The sequence below is a fragment of the Mycteria americana genome, chromosome 3 (genome assembly GCF_035582795.1).
Source record: "Mycteria americana isolate JAX WOST 10 ecotype Jacksonville Zoo and Gardens chromosome 3, USCA_MyAme_1.0, whole genome shotgun sequence".
Lineage (NCBI taxonomy): Eukaryota > Metazoa > Chordata > Aves > Ciconiiformes > Ciconiidae > Mycteria > Mycteria americana.
In genome coordinates this window covers 67988064-68012393 of record NC_134367.1, presented here as the reverse complement: position 1 = coordinate 68012393, position 24330 = coordinate 67988064, and the positions used below count along the sequence as shown (strand labels likewise).

At 38.4% G+C, this 24330-nt stretch overlaps 1 protein-coding gene across 5 annotated transcripts in view; it reads right to left on the bottom strand.

Annotated features, from left to right (window-relative positions):
* The window catches only part of ADGRG6 (adhesion G protein-coupled receptor G6), a 115912-nt gene that overhangs the window by 25619 nt on the left and 65963 nt on the right, over window positions 1–24330 (bottom strand). For all 5 annotated transcript variants that reach the window (XM_075498856.1, XM_075498859.1, XM_075498860.1 and 2 more), the window contains 9 exons: window positions 24052–24134; window positions 22064–22116; window positions 21930–21983; window positions 12327–12469; window positions 11503–11617; window positions 9408–9469; window positions 7707–7914; window positions 7057–7222; window positions 3661–3801 (listed from right to left, as the gene is read on the bottom strand). In XM_075498856.1, the coding sequence (XP_075354971.1) occupies window positions 3661–3801; window positions 7057–7222; window positions 7707–7914; window positions 9408–9469; window positions 11503–11617; window positions 12327–12469; window positions 21930–21983; window positions 22064–22116; window positions 24052–24134 (1025 nt within the window). The remainder of the gene's footprint in view (window positions 1–3660; window positions 3802–7056; window positions 7223–7706; window positions 7915–9407; window positions 9470–11502; window positions 11618–12326; window positions 12470–21929; window positions 21984–22063; window positions 22117–24051; window positions 24135–24330) is intronic.

The window sequence follows — 24330 nt, the reverse complement described above, 5'->3', positions numbered from 1 at the left end:
AAAATATAATAAATGCTTACACAGCACATAACATAAAAGCCAGAGTACACACTTTCATTTTTGCAGCATGCCAGAATAAATAAGTTGTCAGCATTTCTACACTTTTGATCGTGCAATATAAGAAAATTATGTTTATAAAAACAAATTATGGGTTTGCCTCATGGAAGTTTCTCTATTTTCCTTATAGTCATAAACATATATAGGCACAATTATAGAGAGGGGTTAGAAGGTATAAATTCCCCTTTTAATAATTATGTCTGATGCCAACAAAATTATAACTCAAACAATGTAGCAGATAACAACCCATGATACGATTAGCTCATTTCCCTAAACAACAATGAACTAGCTTTCTTATCTTATTGTTGATGCTATTCTTTTTAGTAGATGCAAAGTTTTTGGAGAATAACCTGTTTTCTGTGTATAGTTGCTAAATCATCCTCCATCTTACAATGAATGACTAAGAGGTAGTAAACAAATTCAAAGCAATGTTACATGCTGTAGGAGATAATATTTTCTGCAAGGTCTTATTTGATGGGAATTTAAACAGAAGACTGACGTTATCACTGAGCAATGCCATTTCTAACCTGCAGTCAAAAAGTACCACGTTGAGAATTTTCCAAAAGAGAAGTTTTCCTTGGAAACTGATGATTTATTAAAACGGAATTGTTTTGGAAATACTATTTGATTTTGATGAGCTTCCATTGAAACTTGCATAGTTACATGCCTGGTTGGCCTTATGGGAAGCTGGGAAGCTTGGTCACTGCCTGAGGCAGATCTTGGGTCAAATGAATTCTATTACCACTCACTTTCCCTCCAAAAATCTGGGCTGCCAAACTCCTGAACCCCCTGATTCCTTCAGTCTAGGGTTTTTTTTAGGCTGACAAGATGTCAGGTATCAGCTCAGCACTGGGCTCATGAGATCCCACCACTCATGAGAGACAGAATAGCTTCAGTTATTAAGTGCACATTACCCTGAGAAGAATATTTCATTTCTTAAGAACCATATCCAAGAGTTTTCAAACATAGCATTTCAGATTATACTGGAGCTTTGTGACATAATTTCCTAAAAACTTTAAAATTGCAGAGGAATGAAAACGGTTTTCTAGACAGTTCTTGAGCATTCAAACAAGAGAAAACGTCTTGGCTACCACCTAAATTTCAGCATCTGGCAAAGTCTATGAAAGGCTTGAACAGATTTCTATGGGTTTCAATGGATTCTGTCTCTAGCAGATAACAAAAACTAGAAATAAATATCAGATGGTCTCTTTAGGGAAGGCAATTTAATATATTCTTACTTGTTCTTAGAAAGGAATAGAAACAATGTGTGCATTAAAGTAAAATACAGATGACTATTTAGCTATAAGGCTGTGCTCAGCTAAAGTCAGGGGTAAGCTTTTAGCCAATACAATATACAAAGGTACAAAGTAAAGCAATAAATCTGGTCTAGTCTAGACAATCATTACAATTCACATATTTATCATATTTGTACATTATTTTCATGGCCTCAGAACTCATGAGGATGATCCTTCTGACGTAACTTTAGACATTGAAAAAGAAGATGTCTAGAACTGAAGCAGCCATTCTAGGGTGTGAAACTGGCACATCCAGGGCATAATCCGTCTTACTTGTCCTATACATCTAGGTCAAATACGGGTTGCCTGAAAATAAGTGTCCATTTTAGAGGCTTTAAGGTATCCTGCCCAGTCTCCAGCTGCTATTGCAGAAGATCTTCCATCTCTTACAGGTTCATCATCACATCTGTCGGCCAGTAGTACCTTTGTACCTTGGGGTGTCTCAAATTGCACTACGCTCCTTTGTCTGGGGAACTGATGCCTACTCCTGCACTAGGATGAGATGTGTCACACCTCAATGGTGTCCATTCTTTTCCATCAACTGGCTTTGAAGGCAACTTATGGACAACAATTCAGGCATAGGTATGTACATTGAACACATCTGCTCTTGGTGAAATGAATCCCACCCTGAATAGCTTACATCAGTTTTTCATATAGTCTTCTAAGTAATGTAACCATCAGATTTTAATGAATGACAAGATAAATTTACTAGCATTCTCTCAGTTGCAATAAAAAACCCCTTCAGAGCTGTAAAGTATGATGTTTCACCGTTATGTTGAATGCTTATAAGAAATACAGCTAATAGGATTGGGATTTTTTAAATTGCAATTGAATAAATATATTTATGAAATACTTTTATACTAATGGATAAAGTTATTGGGTTTGAGATGGCAGTGGATCAATTTATTTTTAGGCTTTAATTTTAGCTTTATTTATTTATTTTTTTTAGATTTACTTTACTTTTAGACTTACTAAAATGTGAGGTTTACACATTGTTAATTAATTGTGTTGAGCATGTCACCCATGAAGAGCTTGAAAAACACACAAAAAAATGGAAGGAATTTTAGCTGCAAATTTAGATGCAAATTTTCCTGGTTTTTGTTTTTCAATGACTTATTAAGTATCCCTTAGAAACACATTCTAGCACCATTAACGGATACATTCTGACTTTACATGATTTTATGCCATTACAACAAGCCTACATCTGTATTCTTCTGGTTTCTTTATTGAATATATCCATCCTGTTTTTCTCAAAAGTGGTCCTAAAATGAATGCTATTTGAAACAGTTAAAGATACTTCGGGGTGTATTTCAGAAGGCAACTGCAGGTCATGGGTATTTTCTTGCCTAGATTATCTGAAGAATCTGGATACATTGCCAATAAAAACGATAATATAGGGACAATACAATACTAGAGAGTTCTGCGGATGCACAAGAGCCAAAGGTCACTTGAAATACTAATGGGAAAACAAACTAAAGGCTTCTGAGGCTCAGTCTGCAGTTCACTATGAAACAATGTTTCCTTCTTAATTAACTCTTTTTTTTTTTCAAAATAGGTATGTTTTTGGTTGTTTTTTCCAAGCTGCAAACTCTTCCTAATTTTTTTGGCATCTACCATGCAGGAACTATTTATAATTACCATGTGATGGGACCCAAAGGAGAAAAAATCAAATCTACCTGAGTCCCTTTAGTTTTCAGGTGCAAGTATTGTTATCCTTATTCCATATTAAAATACGGTGTGCTTATGAGAACACATATATGAAAAGAAGAATAGTATGTATAGAAATAAATGTTCTCTGGCTGATGACCATCAGCCCAGAGTTTCCAACTGAATATAAATAGTCAGCTGGATATGAGTGCCAACCAACTCTTTTAAGGAAAAGAGAAAGAAAGAGTACTTCGCAGTGTTATAGGCCAAATTCCCTGCTGACAGAAAAGAACCTGCCTCCACTGAGCATCAAGGACCTATATTAATGCATTTTAACGTAAGTTATGCACTTTAAGAGGCCTTGCTACTCTACTCTGATTATAAGCAGCTGGGATCCAGTTTTCCATAGATCACCCTCCTGAAAAAGTTTCTCTCACATGTGACAGGAATTTGCAGTCAAATCACTGACTTTAATTCAACTTGGGCACTTTGGTTATTTTGTCACTCTGAACATAACACTGTCTCTAGTGCCTACATCTGCTAGCACCTTCTCATTCCTGTAACTCATGAGATGCTGTGAAATGATTACACTACAGGAAACTTTTAGCAGCTGCCTTTGACTCACCCTAACTGAAATGACTTAAAACACATCAAAGTTTACCTGAAAAAGACCATTTTTATTGAAGAAAGTAAATTGAGCCCTGGATATAACTTCAAACTCATCTTGACTTAAATTCTTCAGTAAACTTGGTGGCAGAACAACAGAAGCGAAGGCATTTGTATGATCCTTGTCAAAATCTATCTGTTAAATAAACAGAAGAACATGTTCAAACAAAAACCAAACCATCCATTGTCCACAACTGGGTTCACACCCTTGCACAAAGATACCTAAACATGGGACTAGAACCAGTCAACGCTAGTATGACCTGTACCTATGTAAGAGTTGATGCAATAAATAAATAAAAAAAAGGCTTAGGAGGTTTTCCCACCCTTCCAGCATGAGATCAGCCTTCTGCTACAAGAAGGTTTAGACAAAACCAAACAAACTCTGCCACTGCTATAATGATGATTTGGAAATAATGAGATGGCAATAATGGCAGTCATCATAATTTTCAGTAACCTTCAAGATACTTTTCCTCATACTAAACAATGTTGAGAACTGAAAAATATGCTTTGAATCCTTCTTTCTTGAGTTGTATTATTTGTCTTGATCTGCACATCTGAATTAATTCTCATGAGCTTTTCTAGTTTCTCTGTTACAGAAGGGAGATTTAAAAATAATGATTAGTGTCACCTCTATATTTATCATGCTACGTAGTACAAAAAAGACACTTTCTGCCATCAATATAAGCTTAATCTATACTGGCAACGTGTCAGACAGCTGAAAGCCCTCTATGGCACAGGGATGTAACAAGTAAGCAGGAAATAAATGAGGATGCAAACTTGCATTTCATTAGCTGCCAGGCAGCAATTCTATGACTGCATGCTCTCCCACCATGGCATACTCAAGGTGTGCTACCCTACCCATGAAAGGAAGGGGAGCAAGCCATCTCACAGTGGCTCTACAGTAAAAGCGTTCAAGAATTTTACTGTGAGACAAGGAAACTCACACTCCTGACTTCTCCAGAGGCAACTTGGTCATGTATTTATGCCTCTCATGACCAGTCATATGATTCTAAAAGCACCATTAGCTGGTAGAAAGTTAAAAGCCATAGGCCACTGATAGATTTATTTAACTTCTAAATTTTCACTGATTTACTGTGAATAACAGGCACCCTTGGAAATTAGTAAGAAGTGGTTCATAGATATCTCCTGACAGGGCTAAATGCAGTTGAATAAAAGGTTTTTAAAGGATAATTCTGCCACATTAAACAGAAAGTGTGTGTGTGATAAAGATGTCCCATTAGGTATTGTCTGCAAACAGAGTGGAAGAGGCTTCTATAAAGAACTATGGATATATTACAGGAACAATTTAATAATATGAATCACCAAAAGCTAACTTAGTCAAAGGTTTGGCAAGAAACATAAAGACACGGGGGACTGAAATAGAATATTTCCAAATTGCCATGGATACATTTGCTTGATATCTACTTTAAGAAAAAAATAAGAAATAAAATCTGGAAACATTCTGACATACAGCTTGAAGAGTTTAATGCTCCCTGATGAGCCTGGGATAGATCACTACATCACTGGTGAAAAACCTGGGCTTTCACAAGGGAATCTCCCTCCAGCAGGGATAGCAAGTATCTTTCCTGATAGGCATGGAAAATATAAACAGTGACCACAGCTGCTGCAGACTTTTCTGGTAGGAAGGATGCTAAGAATTCTCAATCAGCTGTTGGAAATGTAAAAGTCTGAGAATAAACTCATGTTCCAGTAGGAACATTATAAATAATTTGACGGAGTTTGGATTTTATGATTATTTAGACAGTGCTGTAATAAATGATTCCAGGGCAAGAAAATTCCTGGATGTCCTCAAGCCACAGATGGTAATTCTTATTATACATGCGAACATCCCAAACCTGACTTCAGAATTTTTCCTTTCCTCTTTCCATAAATACAGGATGAAATCTGGAGGAGAAACGTTCCTTTGATAACAAAGAACAATCAGCTATTGAGCTTCATTAATAAGAGAGCTAAACAAAAGTAGATTCACAATCATCAAAAATTTCTAATAAAATTGATTCAAAGAAATTTTAGCCAAAATGTCTATGGAAATAAATATGTGAAAACTCAATTACATTAAATCCATTTGTACCTATTTAAGCCAGCATTTGAGTTTTGATCCAAAGTCTATATACACAGCATGTAAAAGGCCTGTAGCCTATTATATTACTACTACTTTTTATAGCACTGTCTTCCTTACTGTTTTTGATTTTTACCGTGCATAGTACTTTATAAAATGATCAGACATTTATTATAATTGTTGTCTTGCCAATTTGCAGAGGGAATTAATTTGATTCCATAAGATGCTTACACTCCAGTGATTAGTCTTTAACTGTTTTCATAATGCCATGTTTTGTATGGGTTCAGGTTTGGTTCCTCTGGCCCAAACAATAGTAGGTTTTTTAATTTTTCTGTTTAACCTTTTCTGTGTGTTTCTCCAAGTAAGGCGCACTGTATTTGAATGGTTAGACTCCTAGGAAACTGAGATTACATTACCTCTGTCATGGACTTATATAACTGTGAAAAAATACATTGCACTACATTTTTAAAAGCATTTAGGTGCCATAAGATGCAGACAGGCACATAGTGAAATTTAAAAAGTCTAGGCACCTCATTGCTACTGATTTCAACAGAACCTTTGGAATATCCCTATAGGTGCTCATGTACATCTCAAATGCTATTTCATAGCTTTAGATGTTTGAGCTTTTCTATTTGTGAAAAAAGAATAAACAGTATTTTTGAGGTGACGACAAATATCTTAACTATAGCATCTTGTCTAGATACTGTAGCACTGGAGACCATTCCGCATTTTGAGGGATCTGTGTTTCTTTTATTTTTCATGTCTAGGCTGGTCAAGCTCCACATGAATGTCTTGAACCGCCTTGGACATCCCAAATGGCACAAGCCTATCAATCTACATGTGGACAACTGGATCAGCCTTAGGTCTCTGTTAGCAGTAGATGTTTAAACTATACTAGAAGGTTAAAGACCTGTTTTATCTGCAGAAATACACACGTAGATACCTATACTTAGGTGTCTTATTCTAAAGCTGAAATGCATCAATAGAGTTGTTAGCTAGTGTACAATGGGTAATACAGCAGACTGTTAAAGATTATTTTCCCTTTTCATTAGTAAAGAAAAACTAAAAAGGATAAAGTCTGTTCTGGATTTGTAAGCAAATTACTTTTCATCTGTATGGAATGTGTGAGCTTATCTGGGTTTCCTGTCACTCAAGGAAATACTACATTAATCTGTTTGGATGATTGCAGGAAAAAGGAAATAGAAAGTAGGGGGAGAATTGGGAGTTGTAAGTGGTTTTATAGGAACCACAGTAAACACACTTGGAACAACAGGCACATTTCATGTTCTAATACAACTGCTTGTTCCGTACCTGGAAATCAGATGCATTATTCTGTGGACTGACACTGAAAGAACCACCTTTGAATGAAGTTGAGTTTATAGAAGACACTCCAAGTGCGAGATTTCGTGTTGAAATACTCATGGATGGTCCGGTGAACTGGATCTTTAAAGCCAATGCATCAATAGTTTTTAGAGCTCTAAAGAGAGAAATAACATTATTCTAAAAACTGAGCACAGAAAAAAAAAATACTGTGCCCTGTATGCTCTCCACATTTAAGATGATCCCCTTATTATTGATTATGTTTCTATCACGCATCTGTGTATTCACAAGGAGACTGGCAGGCTGTAAATTTATGCATCTCTGTTGAAAACAAAAGCTTTTCACTGACAGAAACTATCTGACTACATATCACTAGTCCTGAAATAATTTTCCAACAACACTTAGATCTATGCTGTGTCATGTACGAGGTGACTTCTTTTCCATCCAAATACTTTATCTTTGTCATGCACATTAATTTTAGTACAAGAAAAAATATTTGTATATCTAATTTGGAAAATTTGTTTTGATGGAAATAAGAAAAGTTTTATTTTTGTACTGCAGTTGTCTATATACGGAAGGATGAATCCTTCCAACCTTGCAGGCTGCTCTCAAAACCTTGTCTTAAATGAAGAAATACTTACTCTGAAGATGATGCTGCCAATACACTGTCTGAACTGGTTAGAATATTGGAAAAAATTGTCACCACGGTAGAACCCAGAGATTCATCAATTTCTTCATCGTTCACAATCTTTTTGAGCTTCTGCACAACATCATTTACTTTGTCTGAGGTTAGCTGCTGCCCTTCACCAGTGAGATTCAGAAGCTGATTGGCTATATCTGCTGCATTTTCTGTAAGTGTACAGGTAAAATGAAGTAAAAAGAGAAAATAATGCATATCAGGCCTGAAGTAATTCAGAAATACAAATTTTAAACCTCATTGTTGAAAGCTAGAGCATGTTCTGTGGTACTTGTAATGAATACAGGATTTTATAATTTTATGAAATTTATAATTTTATGAAAAGTGTATAGAACCTGCTGATTTTATATATTGTCCTCATTGGCTGTGTCTTTCTTTTCCTTAATTTGCTTTCAGTTTGTAAATCAGAACTATTATTGAAAGGGCTGATTGAAAGAAAAAAAGGGGAAGTAAGAAATAAAAAGCGTATTTTCTCTCTTTTTTTCTCCTAATGCTATCCTTTTTTTTTCACTGGGAAAAACAGTTTCACTCTTGAAGAGAAACAAATGCATCCAAAGTCACTATCACTGACAAAATATTCACTCTTTTAAGCTTTGGGGAGAAAGTCTGACCCCATTGTACATGTTTCAGTTCCTTCAGAGGATTGTACTCTTACTCAGAGGGCTGGCAAGCACAACACATAAGCAAATTTCATGACAAGAATCTTCCTGGTAAGGAAAGTTTGATAGCATGTCCAATGGAAAAACATTAATGTAAATCACATGTTAAACTGTAAGTCTGATGCCACCTGGATAGAAAACTAATGTAAACACTAACATTTTACAATATCAAAATATTTGAGATTTATTGGAATTTGCAAATAAGATTTTGAAAGAAGATCAGCCTTCTTTAGTCTGCAACTGGCTGTGGTTTTTTAATGTTGTGTTTTATAATATAGCTTTTGCTACATTTACGGTAGAATGTTCATTTTACATGAAACTATGTTTTCATATAGCCTGACTGCAAATACTCAATCAACTAAGGTAGGTAGCCAGGCTCCCTAGGACCCCTCTGTCAGTGGAGAGAGAAAGAGAGGCTTCTCCAAGAAGGCAATTCAGAACAGGAGCTTACTGTAGGTGCTCTGAATTACGAGAGCATCATTCTCTTCACTAGCTCTGGCACTAAAAAACGGGCCATGAAATTGTTGTCTATTTATTTTATTACTCCTTTAAGGCCAGAATGACATCAAGGGGTATTTTGCTAACTGAGAATAAATCTGAAAATGTCTGATCCTAAGCCCAGTGAAGAGAGTGGGAGTCTTTCCACTGGCACCTACAGGCATTGGAAACATTTAAAAATTTGTCTGAACCTGAACATCAAATTGAGGCAAGCTACTGCCTGCCTCTATTCTTGCTTAAATTACCTGAAGAGTTTGATTTAGTTCATTAATTGGTATTCCAGAGCTTTTCATGGGTGGGCTGAATTCAACTTGGTGCAATCCCCCAGAATTCACATATTTACTTTGCACTGATTTTTTAGAAAGATTTTAAACAAATTAGCATAAAGGGGGAAGATATTCTTCCTTAATGTAACTTCCTTAGAGTAAGCAATAACCAGAGTCTACAAAACTATTCCTTTAGCCAAAGACCAATATCAATATACCCACCTGTGCAATTTCTCAGATCAGGCTGGCCCCAGTATGATGTATAATTCTGTAGACCCAAATAGCTAAAGAGGAAAATGACAAAATTCACATGAAATACAAAACAAAATTATGTAAATGCTTTGTAATTCTTTTGTAGGTGTCACAGTGGTCCACTCTTCTCAGTTCACAATTTTCCTAGCAACATGGCCCCTAGTGAAATGAAATGTGTATGCTTGACAGTGGAAATATGTGACCAATTAAGTGACAGTGCTGAGGGAAACCCTAATTCTTTTGGACAAATTCCCAGCTGATTGCTATAGTGATTTGATAAACTGCTTCAGTGGAAATTCTGGACTCGTATTTCAGGAAAGACCCAAATGTTGACACAAAGTATTATGTTCCTATTATGGCCTAATAAGATGCTGTTTCCATAATTTCCATTTGATATAAATGGCTTTGATCAAGTCAATAGCAAGCCATAACACCTCTCAGAAGAACATGCACAGGAGTTATGTGGAGATATAGACTTATGCCACCCATGAAAACTAGGGCAGGTCACCATCAGATCCAGGTCCAACGTGAGGGGCAGATATAAAGATTTTTTTTTCAAAATGCCTTTTTAAAAAGCTGTACCATAGAAAAATACTCAGATATGGCTCCAAAATTAAACACACTTTTTCCTTAGTTTTCTTTAAAGACCATTGTGTTATCATAAAATGGCAAAGGCAGGATGGAGAATGGGAAGAAGTTATCCTTTCACTCAGCACAACAGAATAAAGTTATTCCTCAGGTGATCACCTTTATTGTAACAGCATGCTGGCAGGTAACCTACTGTGGGATACACAGGACTAGAAGAGACCATTAGAAGAGCTTCCTCTTCTCTCAAAACACATCCCACCTGTGCTCCATATTGGCAAAAGCTAGTGTAGGCAGAGGCAAGGAAAGCATAGCACAGTGCAGAACACAGTAATTTTTTTATGAGAAGTGCTGTACACAGACAATCAATGGTATTGTGTAGACCACAAATGAACAATAAAGATAAGCAATACTGGGTCAGCAAAGGCCAGAAACCTTAATTTTTAATGATTCTGAGGCTCTGACATAAAAGCAATTTGACTTCTGTACTACTCACTCTACAATAAAAGTTGGTCAATCAGAATCCAGCAGTTCTTGTACAAGATTAAGAGGCTGAGGAAGTGAGTTAGTTAAATATAATGCTAGTTTCTTTCCTGTTTGGCATGGAACCTCAAAGCTGATTCATATCCATGTTGCCATATTGTTTTCAAAAAGTAAAAGATCTGGTCTTCTCAGAACATGTTCCAGATGCAATGTGGACAGACAAGACTACTATATTGCATTTAATGGTGATCATCCTAAATACTGAAGAAATTAATTAATATTGCATCATCATAGCCATGTTCAAGGCACTCAAAGGAGAACAAAACCATATTGTTTGGGTAATATATCAAAGGAAGTAATAATATTCCCATTTTACAAATGGGAAATAGAGATACAGTGTCTAAATCTTTTGTAGGTGTTCACAAAGAAAGCCTACATCAGGGAAAATTTATCCTAAACCTTAAAAACACAAGTTCAAATCTTTACATATAAGATTATCCCCACCTTCAATTATGACTAACTACTGGCAAAATGCTTGTTTCACAGGATTTCTTTTACTTTCCCTTAATGAGATGAGAGGTTCTGGATTAAACCAAATACACACCTCATCTTTATAGAATTTTGTTGAGAATTTCTTATACAAGTCAGATAGTAGTAGCGGAGTGGTAGCAAATGTGAAACTTTGGTTTTGGTAACATAAACATCATGACTTGAAGAAAGCAGTTTCATTCTATAAGAAGGTGCTCTTTTTATAGTCACTTTGAACATGTATTAATTGTGGGCCTCAATATGCCCTACAGAAGTGGTAGATGAGCTTTTTTTTCTTACCAATGAAGTACATACTCTTACTGCACACACATAATCTCTCACAGTATAGAAATCATCTTTCTGAAATAATATACCGGCCAACAGCAACCATTATGGAGGATGCAGTTTAACTGTATAACCAGAAAGTTGCATTTGAAGCTCTCAGCTTCTCTGATATTTGAACACCTACCAGGTTCTTGATGCAGTCTGAACTGAGCTCCCATGGCATAATGTGAAGTTGGTCACAGTCGGTCTGGTATCTGGCCAAAAATAGTTTGGAGGGTTTTCTTCAGCTAAACATTTTTCTGTAAGAATAAAAATATATCAGTGTTAATGGTAAATTTCTTCATCTAATCCTCTTCCATCTCTTGTCCTCAGCTCATCAACCACAAAGCTGCCTCAGCACAAAGCTGTCTTCAAATGAAATGCTTGGTTATTATCTATGGAGTAGTGGAAATGGAGGGGTGCACAACAGGGGACAACATATACTGCTGCTGCTCAAGGGAAAGGATTGAATGTGCATGCTGCATCCACTTGCATTCCACCAGCCCCCACCTCCTCCCTCCAGAGGGAACGGCAATCTCTGACTGGAAAAAGTTGAATGGGAAAAGATGAGAGCTAAAAGGAGCTTGATTAAGGGTAGCAGGTGGCAGGAGTACAAACAACAGGGTTGAGGAGTGGCACGAGGGGCCTTGGAGGTCCAAAATGTCTCATTATAGCTCTGGCTGTAAATCATACTTCTTTATCCTCAAACTACCAGAGGAACTGTCAGGAACTGTCCCAGCCTCTTTGAACCAGACAGCAAAACACTGACTAAAGCAATCTGGACAACTGTGTCTGTGTTAAAAGAGATACCTTGAGCATAGCTCTCTGAGATTAGTGGAACAATGAGGGCAATTTAAAATCTGAAACAGTCACACCATTTGGAAATGTGTGATTATTTTAACACATAAGACGCTTATTTATGGACAAGCAAACAAAATCTGTTGTGTAACAAAGCTGAAAACTACTTACCCACTGGATCAACGTTCACAGTATGAAGCGTATATCCTCCTTTGATGGTCTCATTATTACTTATGAGCCTCTGTCGGATGTCTTCCTCTTCTAAATTGATGTTGTTGGTAGCATTATAAACCAGAAGAGCCAAAACCTCAAAACTGCAAGGAAAGTTATCCGAGTGTTTGAGTCAGAACAGCAGAGGCCAAATGTGTGGAAATAAAAATATCTGACAAACTCTGGTTTTCTGAGTATGGAACAGTGTCACCAAGACAATGTTGCTCATTATCTGTAAGTTATTATTTTTGTGTATATAGGGCCACAACAAGAAAGTACGGTTGGGAAATTTCATCCTCTAGTTACCATTAAAGAAGCATCTCATCAAAAGAGCTAAGAAATGTTTTCAGAAGATTTAGATTATTTTAAAAGATATTGAAAGATGAACGTATAAAGTTGTGAGTTCTAAATGGGCTCTAATTAAATTTAAAAATCTGGTTGCTGATGGCTTAGGAACTTAAGAGCTGATTCATCCCACCTTACAAAACTTGTCAGGATGGGACAAGTCATCCTCCAGAGGGTCTGCCTCTCCACTGACTACAGAGGAAGACTAGAATATTAACAAAGAACAGATGCTTAACATTTAAATGTCTGAATTTTGATGGAGTGAAAAACACCCTGACACACTTCTGAAACTTTTAGTCCTAATTAGGAAAGTCTAGTTGCTCAGATGAGTAATTCAAGTTTGAGCAGTAATAGCTGTTCTGTACTGTAGCCCACTGCTACTTTCTTGGGCATAAGAAGTAGTTCAAAGTGCCCAAGTCTCTTTCCTGTGAAAGAAATAAAACAGTCCCCACCCTTGTCCAAAAACATAGCTTTTCTGGAAGGGAAATAATGAACAGAAAAGCAGTTCTAGCAGGACACAGGAAAGAAGCCCAGAGTGGAAGGCTCAAAAATTTCCTCCTGGGACACAGAAAACACATGTTGGAGAAGAGAATATGTCGGTACCCAAGAGCACTGCTTGGCTCTGGCTAGTAGGAGGTGACGCCACTGAAGCATGGAACATTGGATCTCCATGGGAGCCAAAATGTGGAAAAAAGGAAAAAGCAAGCTTGCTTTGGGCTGTCTTCATCTTAGCCTTGCCCTTGGATACCCAGCATCCTGAATAAAGACAGACCTTTGCCGTGTGCGAGCAGTTCCTGGCAGCCTGGGAAGTGGCAGCGCTGCCAGCACGCACGCAGTGAGCAGGGCACGCACTGAACCGAGCTGCTTTCACCCGCGGCCCCCAGTGCAGGAAAGCAGCAGTGAGCTAAGGGGTCTTGCGGTCTACTTGAAGAAGAGTGGGAGAAAACATCTGTAGGGGTGCTGCATGGGAGAAGGCTAGCAGGGTTTTCAGGTGCCCCTTCCTAGACAGACCAGGGCTTCATTTCCAAAAATCTTCCAGAATGACATCCCCATGATGACAGCTCAGACTTGCACTTTCCAGAGGTGCCTAGGCTGGTACAGTATAAAACTACAGCTTAGTGCACAGATGTTGCTCTTAGATGGCAGATTTAACCCTCTTTCTGTCAGACATCATTCTGAAAACTGAATAACTCCAACCAGTGATTCTGAAGTACTCTTCAGAGTTAAGGCATTAAAAGAGGCATTAGAAACGTTAGAGGCATTAGAAAAGGCATTAAAAGAGCTGGCATTAGAAACAACCTCTCAGTCTAGGAAAAAAATAAAAAAAGAAAAGAAAAGCCCAAATCTCATAAAGAAATCATGAATGTGAACTAAATACTCCACATGTTCCACTGTTGCAGATGTAAGGAAATAAGTAAATAAATATATACAGTCCCTGGTTGGTGGGGTTTTTGTTGGTTTTTTTTGTTGTTGTTGAACACCAGTACACTTTTCTTTTTGCTTGCCATATCCGCTGTTTTACTGGTAACATGTTGCTGGAGAAGAAGATAAAAATGTGACTACCTGCTGGCTTGGCTTGTTTTTTCCCCAATGGATGTATTTTAGCAGAGAAATTCCAGCTATCCCTGGCCAGGTTGCTCCTGCCCTGCTCCCAGAGATACTGAGTTCCTCCTAACATTCCTTTGGTCTCTGTGGAGTGTTTAACATATGGCAATAGCCTCAGGAGGGTGGATGAGCTTTAGCAGGCTTTTGCTGTATACCTCGGATATATTACGAGGCACAAGTTTGTTATGGCATTTATTTTTAGCAGAAGCATGGAAATTGCCTACGGGATTGCCAATTCCTTCAGCCCTCCAGTACTTCAGCCCCAGAGTCTCCTGGCACTTAACCATCTTTCCTAAAAGATTCTGGCTTCACTCATCTATTCCCTTTACTTCAGAAGAGGAAAACTTAATATACTGATGCCACTCCCTACCTCAGCACTTTGGCTGCAAAACAGAAGTCATAAGTGAACAGTCACTGCTACTACTATGCTGCCTATTGCAGGACTCCCAACTAACCAAAATGGTATTTAGTACCCATAACTCTTCAGAGGGATAATGGCAACAAAACAGGAGGGATAATGATAAGTGAGGTAGAACTGGTTACAGTTATCTTGAACAATTATAGAGGAAAGTATTGATTATGAAGCACTGATAAAAATAATCTGTTAAACAACTTTGTTATTTGCTTTCTGAGAAACTCTTAGAGCACAAGTCATGTATACTGTGTAATAAGAGCTGTTCCATATTATGATGAAAACAATTTCTATAAACTTTTCAGAATGACTCATGCTAGCTTCCCAAAGTAAATAAATACCTTTTAACTTGACAGCTGACGCAATATGAAGCTGAGTGCTTCCTTCCACTTTTGTCACACTCAGATCCCAGAAAGAAAACATTTTAATGCTGAAGAACAAAATTCTCAATTTGGAAAACAGTAGGCTTGCCCTCAAATAAACGGCAACACTGCCGTGCTCCGCTGGTGTCACCGGATTTGCTACACCCAACCTTACATCTTTTATTGTGTGCCATATAAAAGAAGATAGATTCTCACAGCAGTAATCAATTACAAATTACACATCACCTACAGTAACCTGCACTGCTAGTATTACCGCTGTCAATATAAAAAAATGGACTGCGGTGTAGGTAAACACGATGGGGATAAGTATTTATGCCTCTCCTCTCTTTGACTGGAACGGTGACAGCTGGAGCAAGCAGGAAAGCAGGGGAAGACCGGCGTCCGTCCCACTTTGTCCTGGTCCGTTGAGCTAAGCTGGCTCAGAGAGAGGAGTTTATGAAGCCGCATCCTCATCAGAGGCACAAGAGGCAGCGGGGCCGCCTGCGCTGCCATGGCGCGTACCACAAAGCCGGCTTTCTTCTCCGGCAGCGTGACTCAGAGCTATTCCAGGACAGTGTGCCTACACATGGGCTGTGGTCTCACTGCTACGCGATGCGAGGAGCCTGAAGGAAGGATTAACAAACCATGCGAACCGTGCGGCACGGACTGTCTCATACCTGGAGATATGTGGTTGATAATTAGCAATGCATATTGCTCCTCTCGTTTCAGTTGTACTAGACGGGTTGAACTAATACTGAATTATTGTGGTTGTCAAACTGTTCAACGAATCACTATTGATTTCTTTCATAGTTAATGTTACTTGATTTAAAGTATACAAAGAATCATTTTTAAAGCACCTAAGTACTCGGGGAACCTAGATTTCCACTAAAAGTCACCGGGAGTTTCATTCCTAACGACCCTGCCATATTTAAAAAAGTTTTAAGATGTCAGCATTAAATTCTTTACCAATCTTGCTGCAATGTTGGCTTTGAAGATGAGCACCGATGGGTAGCTATAACTCAAGACTGGCAGCACAGGTAGGCCCACATAGTCACCTGTAAACACTACCAACTTCTTCACATTAACTGGAGAGATAAAAAAAGAGCTGACTATTGCGTTAGTCACTCAGCGAAGATGTAATACAAACAGCAGACAAAATGTTAGAAAACACACGGAGTGAGACAGAAAGAAATATGAAAATAGAGGGAAATTAAAAGCATTCCACAAAAGCATCTGAGTTGTGGCTAAACTTTTACTTGAGGTGATTTTGACTGTGATACCATTAAAATGTTCAGAACAGAGAGTAAAAAAATAGGACTGGGCATAATAGACACATTGAAAGTAATGCCAAGGATGAAGAGGTTCCTTTCTCAGCAGAAGGTGACGTTATAGAAAAAATATAAAATCTGAGACTTCAGGACACAAAACTAAAAACTGCAGCTACTTTTTGGACTACTAAAAATAAAAGCATCCTGAGCCTTCCTTTTAAGTTAATGGTCCTTGTATCAGAACAGTGCTGCGAGCATCATGGCTCTGTGCCTGTCCTTGTGTCTCCAGGCCTTGCTCCTCCTTGCAGATCTGGTGTGGGAATACAAACAACTACAGCTTTTCAACAGAAAGCACTTACAATATGTGATGATTCGATGACTTCGAATATGTGATGTATGAAGACTATTCGTTCTTAGAGAATGTAGCAGCAAGGCAAAACAGAAAGGGCTGGAAACCCTCACATTTCAACAGCTGGTCTTCGCTGAAATGAGTTTTTGGTTACGCTTGAACTTTGTTCCAAAACAACAAAGAAAACCCTCTTTCCCCAATACATTACCTTCCTAAAAATGGCATCTAACAATGTCAGGCCTACACTAAATCCAGTTAAAGTCAGCGGAAAGGCAAAGGAAGTCATTGGAAGCTGGATCAAGAGCAGGCAGCTTCAGCAGGAGACTAAGAAGGGACCATCCTTCAGTGACTTGGAAGGAATTCCCGAATTCCTCCATCTGTGATGAAGGCTTTCTTTACAGGTCATGGACATGAGATGCCAGCAGGGCACTGTGGAGAAAACTGCGGATTTCTGCTTGGCTCTTTGTTGGTCAGTTTTTCAAGCAGAAATATTACACATAATGTACACATTATGTGGCATTTTAAAACGTTGCTCAGCGCTAGTCAAGGCTGTCCCTTACTGCCTTCAGTAACGCTGAAGTTGAAGTCGGGGGGAGTAGAGGTGGGCCAGGTCCAAGTTGTTCCTAAAACCTCACCAGCAGAAATCAGGAAAATTTTTAAAATAGGAATAGGCATCACAGATGTGTTCATTTCTAACAAATAATTCAAAGTAATCTACAAAGAATGCAAAAGCCTAATACTTTACTCAGTAAAGATACTTAGGACCATAAAAGCAAAATTATGCTGCTTTGATGTTGCTAACTCCTGTCTAAAACTATTACACAATCTAATTAGCTTAAGTTTTGTCCAAGTGCATTAAACTTTCCATTAAGCAACACAGCACCCAAGAACACAGCATGCAGGAGCCTGAATCTGGCTCACTGACACTGGTGGCGAAACTCCCACGGACTTCAAGAAAACAGGACTAGGCATGGGCAGCTCTGATTTCCTGCTTTCCTCTCTATTTTCATTCCTAAGAGAAGGGATTTCTGTTTAAGTTTAGTGGTCTTTTAACCTAAGTTTAAGGTCTTTACACAGATTGCTACCACTGTGGTTTTTAATTTGGATGCGTTGTTTAACAGTACTAACATTAATGTTTTTTCACATAGTAGAAGCAATTGAACACAGGAAATAGGCCACAATTGTGACAATCAAGTAGTGGAAGTTGGAGCAAGCATAATCTTATTTGTATGTTAAGTGGAGAAAAGGGGCCTGATTGGGGCCTGAACTCTCAAAATTGCTTGCAAAATAAAAGAAGAAAGGAGAAGCAGGGGAGCTGAGCTGCTTAATAAAGACCAGTTCCCCTACTGAGGCAGCCCTATACAGTCATCTGACAAGACCTAGGATCAGTAGCACCCTTCTGAGAAAAGCAGCAGCTGCAGTCATAGAAAGTTTTGACAAAGCTGCAGAGTCATAAAAGGCAAAGAATTAATGAAAGAAAGAAACACATTTACAATTTATCTACATAAAATCCACAAATCGGCTTCACTTTCAAAGGTTTGTGCAAAATAATGGAGGACAAAGAAACATCTATGTCCATAGCCCATTCTGAACTCCTGTCTACTTTATTTTGAACAGCTGCCCTCTCATTAAGAGATGGAAACAGTATGACCAGAGGAAAAAATTAAACACAGACACAAAGTCAAGTATAGCTGTGATAAAATTCTGTCTATTAAAGTAGTTAATAATCTACCAAGGTATTAGCTTGATATACTGCTGTCATCTAGAGATCTCACAGTATTAAAGGTGCTGATAATAATATGCACTTTTGGACTTGGCACTCTGTCTCTCATCACCATGTACTTAAATGCATAATAAGCACAGTGTACTTTGGATTTCTGCAGCTCATAGAACACAGCAATGAAAGAATAACAATCCACTTCCATATTTTTGTTTTGTTTTGCTCTTCTCCAGAATGCAGTACAGTTTAAAATATTTATTTGGAAAACACCTATTTTTAACGTGCCAAAAAAAGCCAGCTTCCTACCTCCCACTGCCAGCCTCTATTTCTTCTCTGAATCATTCTCTCTAACGATTCTTCCTCTTTCACTTGCAAGAAGACTAGGTGGGGAGACCGATAACAGAAGTTCCTTGACAAGGTAGCAGTGTGGTAAATAAGGGTTGAAGCAAAGCAAAATGCATAGGAAAGGTCGGGAAAGGTTGTTTTGTTGTTGGGTCTTTTTTAACTGTTGTATAAAATACTAATCCAAAAGGTAAGGAAAAAAGATGTGATCTGAATGATAAGAATATGAATTCATGTAAAGAGAGGGAAAACTTCTCAAAGAGCAATTTAAAGAATTATGATAGTGCCTTAGAAATAAGAAGGCTATGACCTTGTGGCAAATTCAGAAAAGACAGATAAGGTTTAGTGAGTTAGACTAACATGTTCACTTCTGTAAAGGATAAAGTTAAGGCCATGATACTTATGGGTTAGGTCTTAAATTTTAACTGTGGAGTGAAATTCTGTTCAGATGAACATGAAGGTAAATGGAAGAAGGAGTACTTAAAAACTAAGGGAATTAGTGGAATGGCTAAAACCGCAACAGACTTATTCTTGACTATCCAAAATGGAGAAATAAGAAATTCTTTGGACAAGTATTCACAGAAATAATTTATAGGAATATTTAATTAATAGAAACTGTATGAAATCATACTGTGAGCAAGTTACATACAAGAACTCAGCCATAACAGTTCAGTGGATCATCTGAGTAGTGAGAAATTAACATTACTTCCATCAGGGATTAAAAACGTCCAACCTGTAACCTGCTAATTTTTTATAGCCCAAAATGTTACTCTGTTGTCTTGTAGGATTTCCTTAGAATCCTACCCAGGACAAATACAAGAAAGTGGAAAACCTAACAAAGTATCTTGAAAGCAATGATTGGGAAGTATTAGAAAAAAAAGTTTGCTTTCCGGATCTTCAGAAATTCAACAGATTTCTTCCTCACAAAATCTAGAAACAGCTGAAAGACCTCAAAGAATGGAAACCTGGTGACTAAACCCAGGAACACTGAAGACTACTGGGAAGCTGATCCTTATTTTGTTTCAGAAGGGAAGCAATGTACAACGATAGACATCTACTCAGAAGACCTAAAGCTGGGAGAACACCAACTTTTCCCAAATGTTTCTCCTGTAAGAGGTAAATGATGCATGAAAATATATGCAAGACATGAAAAATACATGAAAAAACAGCAAAAAATCCCATGTATATGTATTTCTCTATATGTATATGTGCATATACAATGTGTAAAAAGTGTAATTTTTGTTAGTTGCATATCATGTAGCTCAATTAAATTTTTAATTAGCCCTGTGTTACCCCAACCGGGTTGCTAGGTTGGGCAGAGACTCGACTTCTCTTTTTTTTTTCTTTTCTAAGAAAACATGCACAGCATAACAATCCTGATTATTTGGAGAACAGTAACATTTTGTGTGACATGATTAGCATTTATACTAAATTATTCAGAATGATGACAAAATGCCATTTGGACTTGACACAAAGTGCACTAGAGCCCATGAGAAGACTTGTTTCTCATTAGACCAGGCCTCCCTTGAAAAACTTTATGACATATTACAAACATGTAATTCCATTGCCTCTGAAATTACAGATGATGAGCAAAGTAAATAGGAACGGGGTTACTTCCCAATAACAGTGATACATTATTAGAAGTAATTTAGTGCTATATTCACTGTATGTCAGAAGGGGAGGGAAAGGGAAAGGGAAAGGGAAAGGGAAAGGGAAAGGGAAAAGGAAAGGGAGAGGGAGAGGGAGAGAGAGAGGGAGAGGGAGAGGGAGAGGGAGAGGGAGAGAGAAAGGGAAAAGGAAATGGAATTACTAGAATAATTTCTCTCTTTTCAGTTCTTTTTTTTTATAGACTAGGAAGAAGAATCAAAAGCCAGAGGACAGGATGGTGGGAAGGTGAGACGAGAAGAAATCAGGTGTGCAGTCTAGGGGAGAACAGATGCTGACAAGCTGGGCTGCTAGCCTCACAGAAGATGCAGGAATAAGGATGGGGAAAGCTTTACATTCCTCAGCAGTCTTGGATTGTTGGTAAGACCTGAGGCATGGTCTCCACTTAAAAGGTTTTGCTGGTATAACCATATCATTTAGAAGTGTGAAAAAAAATCCCACTCACATCACTACACCCTACTGTAAATGTAGGTCAAGCAGCAAAATAGCCCATTCAGAGACTGGGTTTACCCTATACCAGTTAAATGGTTTTGCCAATGAAAGCTGTCTTTCTGCTGTGGGTGTGTGGGAAGGAGACGGTACCTTTTACAAATCTTTTCCTGTCTAGGTAAACTCTGTAGAAAACTGGAAGCATCAGTAACTACTTCCTGATGGCAAATTGGGAATACTGGGCTATCTCTGAAATTAAAAAGCCCAGCTGTTACCATGGCAGTTCTCAAGAGTCAGCAGTTAAAGTCTTTTCCTACAGGACTTTTGCCTACACTGCAAAGAGGTACATCCCATACTCACTTGTTGCCCCTTCCTCACAAGACTAATTACGTTTTGGTTTCCTCTCCTTAATTTGGTCCTAAGACTTGCTCCCCCCCCATACATCCCTCAAAAATCAGTGTGCTGCTTTCAAAGAAATCCCCCGAGGCACAATCTTCAGGGGGTGTGACCCATCTAACTTTCTTTGGCTGCCTTTGAGGCCATCCCAACTCCAGTGCCTCCAAGCCCAGCAGAAGTCAGGAAATGAGAGCATATGGTAAATAGCTTAACTCACACTAGTTTGGCTTTCAATTCTGTCATGATTTTTCAGTGTTTTGCATCTAGTAAGATGTCTGTTAACTCAAAAGGCTCTGGTTCAAGAGAATAAATGCAGTGACAGTGGATAGATACCAGCGTACCAAAGCTTGTTGCTAAAGAAAGCTGGGTGTGCCATACCACGTATATGATACACCTATTCAGTTTTGTGACAGATGAAACCTGAGCTCTGAAAAAATGATCTGTTAAGGTTTAAAGCTCAGTAGGTTTAACCCAAAACAAACACAATAACCACTATTAGGTTTCTGAGCACATCCAGAGCACTCAGCTGACCATCAGTCATATATTTACAGACTGGCAGCATACGCCCAATAATAGACAACAAATCCAATAATGGACAGTAAAGCCTGTTGTAAAGCCACTTGTAATAGCAGCCGTTGCCTCTATCAAGAAAATGCCTTTAAAAACGTTACCATGGAAGACTTCTTTTTTCTCTTACTCCCGCTTTTATGGAGCCAGGGTGGATGCTATAAAAGAAATAAACATTAATTAGGGTGGGCTAATTCTCAAAAGGAACGTAGCATAAACATCTTCCCCCTTCATTTACCTGATATTGACCACATACACAGTGTAATTCCAGTTCTGGAAAGTACGGTTTAGCTGAAAAACAGGAAGACATTGATCACATGAATGGTGAGATGTTAATGGGGCTCTTTGTTTCTTACAACAGAGTTAGAATTTTACCCCTCTCCCCCTTGAGAAATCCCCTTCAGTTTTTCAAAGCGAAGAGAACACTCTCCCATTTCAGTGAGGTGATTGTTAGATTAGATGTACAACTGGTGGTGAGAGAGGCGGGCTTTTTTACTGACAGAAGGAAATCTCTATAAGGTCATGACACAGTGTATAGGTGAGTGCACCGGATGCTGAACTTCTCCTTTTCTCCCTCTCTTCCTCACCTTAATTTCTCAGAAACGCTTTGATTAGAAAAGATTTACTGACAAAACTACAGGGTCAATTTGCACCTAAAAGTCTACAACCTTATGATGATCTTTTTCTCAGACCTTTGTACTATTTATTTTGAGTGGGCAATGGCTGCTCAGTTTTCCCCTGGGAGATGATTCTGCTAGGGCCAAGTGACACCTTTCTAGATGTCCTGGTTTCGGCTGGGATAGAGTTAATTTTCTTCCTAGTAGCTGGTATAGCGCTGTGTTTGGATTTAGTATGAGAATAACGTTGATAACACAGGGATGTTTTAGTTGTTGCTAAGTAATGTTCACACTAGTCCAGGACTTTTCAGCTTCCCATGCTCTGCCAGGCGCACAAGAAGTTGGGAGGGGGCACAGCCAAGATCGTTGATCCAAACTGGCCAAAGGGCTATTCCATACCATGTGACGTCATGCTCAGTATATAAGCTGGGGGGAGTTGGCCGGGGGGTAGTGATCATTGCTTGGGGACTGGCTGGGCATCGGTCAGCGGGTGGTGAGCGGTTGTATCACTTGTTTTTTTCCCTGGGTTTTGTTCCTCTCTTGCTCTTTTGTGGTTTTACTTTTCATTACAATTTTTTTTTCCCCAATTATTAAACTGTTCTTATCTCAACCCATGAGTTTTCTTACTTTTGCTCTTCCGATTCTCTCCCCCATCCCACTGGGGGGGCAGGGTGAGCGAGCAGCTGTGTGGGGCTTAGTTGCCGGCTGGGGTAAACCACAACACTAGATTCTTTGGCTCAGGCACCTACGTACTTCACCTGGCTACTGCTGCTAAGAGAACAACCTTGGCAGGTGTGGCTGCATTTCTGGTTTGTAGATGACTCTAGGTGGTTTCTCGTCCTTAGCTTCTGAAAGCTGAAAGCCTCCAGGTTTATTAAAAGAAAAATAAAGAATAATTGCCATATATTTATGATATCATATTTTCATGTAAGTAGTTGGTATAAAGACTACTTACAGATTGTGTGAATACCTCTATGTGAACTGTCAAAAAGGACAGAGAATATCCTTATTCAGACATGAGAAACTTTCAGAGACAGGACCTTCAAGAATCCTTCACCCGGAGGGTCCAGGAAGGAGCTTATGTCTTCTAAAATGGCCTGAAAAACCAGGGGCTACTAGAAACAACTGACCTATGGCAGAAGACTTATGAAGTAGCGAATATTAGGGTAAATTGGAAAAGTGTATTGCCTCACAGAAACGAATACTGCCTGGTTTTCTATTATTTCTATCACAATATGACTTCAAAACCACATTAGTATTTGGGGAGAAAAATTTCGCTCTATATAGTGATGTTGGAACTTAGACATCTACCTCTTTCAGTGGACAATTCTGATCTCTCCATAATTTCCAAAATCTCAACTAATATCTACATTTCTTAAGAAGCTGGCTGGTATAGTGGAGACATTTAAAAATTTTATCCATAGTGCCTAATAGCCCCAGCTAGATCTGAATTCATTACTACACAAATCAATAATAGAAAGATTGTCAGAGAACAAATATTAATTTAAGAATTTATTGGGTATTCTCTCTTTTTTTTCCTTTTCAGATTGATAAAATCAATGGGGCAGATTCATATATGTAATCACACAGGAAAGAAAACTTAACTTACCCATCCTGCAACCACATTCTGTACTTCTGATGTTAAGTTGGAGTTGGAACTAACAGTTATAGATATCCTGTAGAACAGCCCACCTGTCCATTTAAAACAGCATTATAGTATTAGAAACTGAGCAAATTTACCTTTCTAATAATGAGACTTGAGTTTCATGAGGAATATAAAGATTGGGCTGAACCCCAGATACAGGGACACCTCAAGCTCTTGTTGGCATTATACAAGTTTGGAGTGAACAAGCCCTGCAGGCTTGGGCCCATTCTCACTAGTCCTGCC